The 3260-nt window shown below is 40.1% G+C and overlaps 1 protein-coding gene across 1 annotated transcript; it reads left to right on the forward strand.

Moving 5' to 3' along the window:
* The first annotated feature begins 522 nt into the window (after window positions 1-522).
* On the forward strand, window positions 523-2422 carry LOC137525663 (hemoglobin subunit beta-2-like). Its single transcript, XM_068246821.1, has 3 exons — window positions 523-672; window positions 918-1140; window positions 2150-2422. Exons 1-3 carry the CDS (start codon window positions 581-583, stop codon window positions 2276-2278), a joined length of 444 nt encoding a protein of 147 aa, XP_068102922.1. The 5' UTR covers window positions 523-580; the 3' UTR covers window positions 2279-2422.
* The last annotated feature ends 838 nt before the right edge of the window (window positions 2423-3260 follow it).

Genomic DNA, 3260 nt, shown 5'->3' on the forward strand with positions numbered 1-3260 from the left:
TTGATACTGATTTTTAATTATTGATCTAAATGCCGTACATGCCCTTGTTATTATCTTCTTATTATACTGAAGCTTGGCTATTTGATCTGAGAGATCAGATCAAATATGAATAAAAAGTGCAACAATCTCAAATAAATTATTACATATATGGAGGGACACTTTTTGCTTTGAGTGCTTACTGTAACACTCAAAAACTATACGAGTAATCAGTTTGGGACATTTCTTTTAATGCTCAAATTAGATGACCTCCTCATATCTTCTGTGCATTCCAAAAGTTCTACATGAATAAAAACAATCATCTGTATATGTTTGAACTGAATATGGCTAAAATAGAAAATAATTCATTAAATCGTGCATGAAAAGTCTAGGCAGTAAAAACTTTAATGTACAGCAAAGAGATAGAGGAGGGAGGGAGAAGAGGTGGAGAATATAGTGATAAGAGGTTATGCTGCAGCCAATGGATAGCCACTGCAGAAGAAGGGAGGTCCATGTGTGGTATTTATAAGCCTGGGATCTGGAGAAGTAAAGCACCCAGGTACTTTTTTTCAGAAAGTCATTAAGAACATCCACAGCAGCCATCATGGTCCATTGCTCAGATCAAGAAATCAAAGCAATCCAAGCTAACTGGGGCAAGCTAGATCATTCCGTTTTCGGCGGAGAAGCTCTTGTCAGGTATTCAGCAGGAAGTCAATACTTAATAATAATACAATAATAATACATTTCATGCACAAAATGTAATGTTTAATGTAATGATAATAGCTAATTTTGTGTTTATACCATGTCTGATTTAAAAGAGGCATGATGGAGAATTCTTTAAATACCTCTTATTTATGACTTATATTCATACTTTCTAATACATGTTTTTTGATAGTTTTTTCTAGCGTTTACTGAAGTATTTGTTCCCTTTATCTTATCAGGCTTCTGGTTTGTTACCCATGGACCCAGAGGTATTTCAGTGCTTTCGGAAACATCAGCTCTGCTGATGCCATCTGCCACAACGCCAAGGTGCTAGCTCATGGCCTGAAGGTGGTTGCCTCTGTTGGAGATGGCTTGGCTCACCTGGACAACCCCAAGGGACACTATGCCAAGCTGAGCCAGTACCACTCAGAGAAGCTCCATGTTGATCCAGCTAACTTTAAGGTGTGTTTTCTAATGATAAATGTAGATATATATATATATATATATAATTTAACTAACTGAGTCATGCACAATTAATAATTAATGCATATACTTACATATAGGCATAAGACAACCACAAAAATAGTTGGCACTACCTGTGCCTCTTTTATTGCTACATGAGCAGAAAGACAGCTTAACAGCTGTTAGTAGCCGTCTCCCTGCTTATGTAGCAATAAAAGAGCTTTTTACTGCATAAGGAGTGCCGACTATTTCTGTGGCTGGATGTGATTTGGTCTCAGGGTGCAGATACCTTTAGTCGTAGCACACCTTTTCTCCTGTAAGCAGATGCTGTTCCTGCTACTTCCTTATATTGTATATAGGCACAAGGCAACATTCTGGGCTACATAAATGAAAATACAGATAATACAGTAGAGTCCCGTTTAACTGGAACTCAAGTATGCCTGGCGGAACACAATGGGGGCGTTTCTAACTAACTTTGCCCAGCAGTGTGCAGAAGAAACTACTTATGCATCCTCTAGGCGCCGTCCGTCTCACTTCTTGCAGCTTCCAGCTGTTGCACGGTGTCCTTGTACGGCTCCCCACGTTGGCACCTGATCTGCATTGGGTCACAAGACACAATGGGGCCATCCATGGAGAATGCCACCCAGCAGCTGCAAGAAGTGAAAAGGAGGGCACCCGGAGGATGCATTAACAGCTTCTGATGCACACCGCCGTATAGTTAATCCACTGGGGGGAGGTTAGTGTTACTTTTAAAGCTGGTTGCTTGACTTCTCAAGCAACCGGCAAGCACACATATCCGGCATCAGGCAATCCTCGTCTGTGCCGAATAAATGAGACCCTACTGTAGTAGAGTATATTGAGCCTTTGTAATCATCTGGGTTTAGATTCTCTGCATCCAAGAAACAATGAACGTACATTTTTGGTCGGCTATATTCAGTTACTATACTTTGGTAGAGTGCTGCCTTAATAGTTTGACTGAAGGTGTAACACGTATTTTCCTTTATTTCAGCTGTTTGCTCGCGTTCTGATTATTAACCTGGCTATCCATCTCCATGAAGAATTTACCCCAGAAGTACACTGCGCTTTTGAGAAAGCATTTTGTTCTATTGCTGATGCCCTGGGCAGGGGTTACCACTGAATACCCTCCACAGCCAAGTAAAAGGAGCCTCATGCTACAAGCCATCAACATTGAAAGCAAACACCAAGTGATATTGCAAATAGATTCTAACATTTTCAAAATGTAGCAAGTATATCTCCTAATAAAACATTTTTGATTCCTTCATTCCCTTCTGTGTTCCTCCGTCAATGTATGTAATAAGCTTTCATTGGAAGCCTGAACTAGGAGAATAACACACAGGCATTGTTCCTGACTTAAGGTGCATACATGCGTCCAGGATTGATTGGCCAATCACTGTCCAATTTTAACACCTCCATGTAGCATGAGGGCCAGAGGACTTTGTATACTATGAACAGATTGTGTAAGTAAGCTCTCATACTACATGGAAGTGGTAAAACTGGCCAGTCATTAACCAATTACCAATTACATTTGGATGTGTGTACAAGGCTAAAGAACTAACAAAAGACTACTTTCTTCACAGTCATGCTAATTTTATCCTTAAAACACTTTCTGGACTTAATTCAATTAACCTTTTTCCTGAGTTTTGTACCAGGAGATACTTTTTCATCTTCCATTTAAAATAACTTTTCAGCACTTTGCAATTGAAAAAGTACCAGAAAGTAGGTGGTTTAAAGGGCCCTTTATTGTCAAGGTGTGCAAATATCACCTAGGAAAAACTTTGGCCTGTGAGTCACTGATGCAGAACAAGTATGCAGACCAGGTGCTCTGACTTTAGGTGTACATGCACACTTCCAATTATGATCGGCCTATCAATGCAATCTGTTCATATTATTCAAAATGTGTTGGCCCTCATACTACATGCAGGTGGTAAAATTGGTAAATCTAAATTGGGTGTGTGTAAGCACCCTAACACTGGGCTGCACAAAACAATCAGAAAATGGTCAATTGTCAAGTCTAATAAATCCAGCAAGGGCCCTGACACACCGAAGAGCGTTTTGTGGGTCCTTTATGGCCCATACTCACGGGCTACAATTGTCGCCGC

The sequence above is a fragment of the Hyperolius riggenbachi genome, chromosome 7 (genome assembly GCF_040937935.1).
Source record: "Hyperolius riggenbachi isolate aHypRig1 chromosome 7, aHypRig1.pri, whole genome shotgun sequence".
NCBI lineage: Eukaryota > Metazoa > Chordata > Amphibia > Anura > Hyperoliidae > Hyperolius > Hyperolius riggenbachi.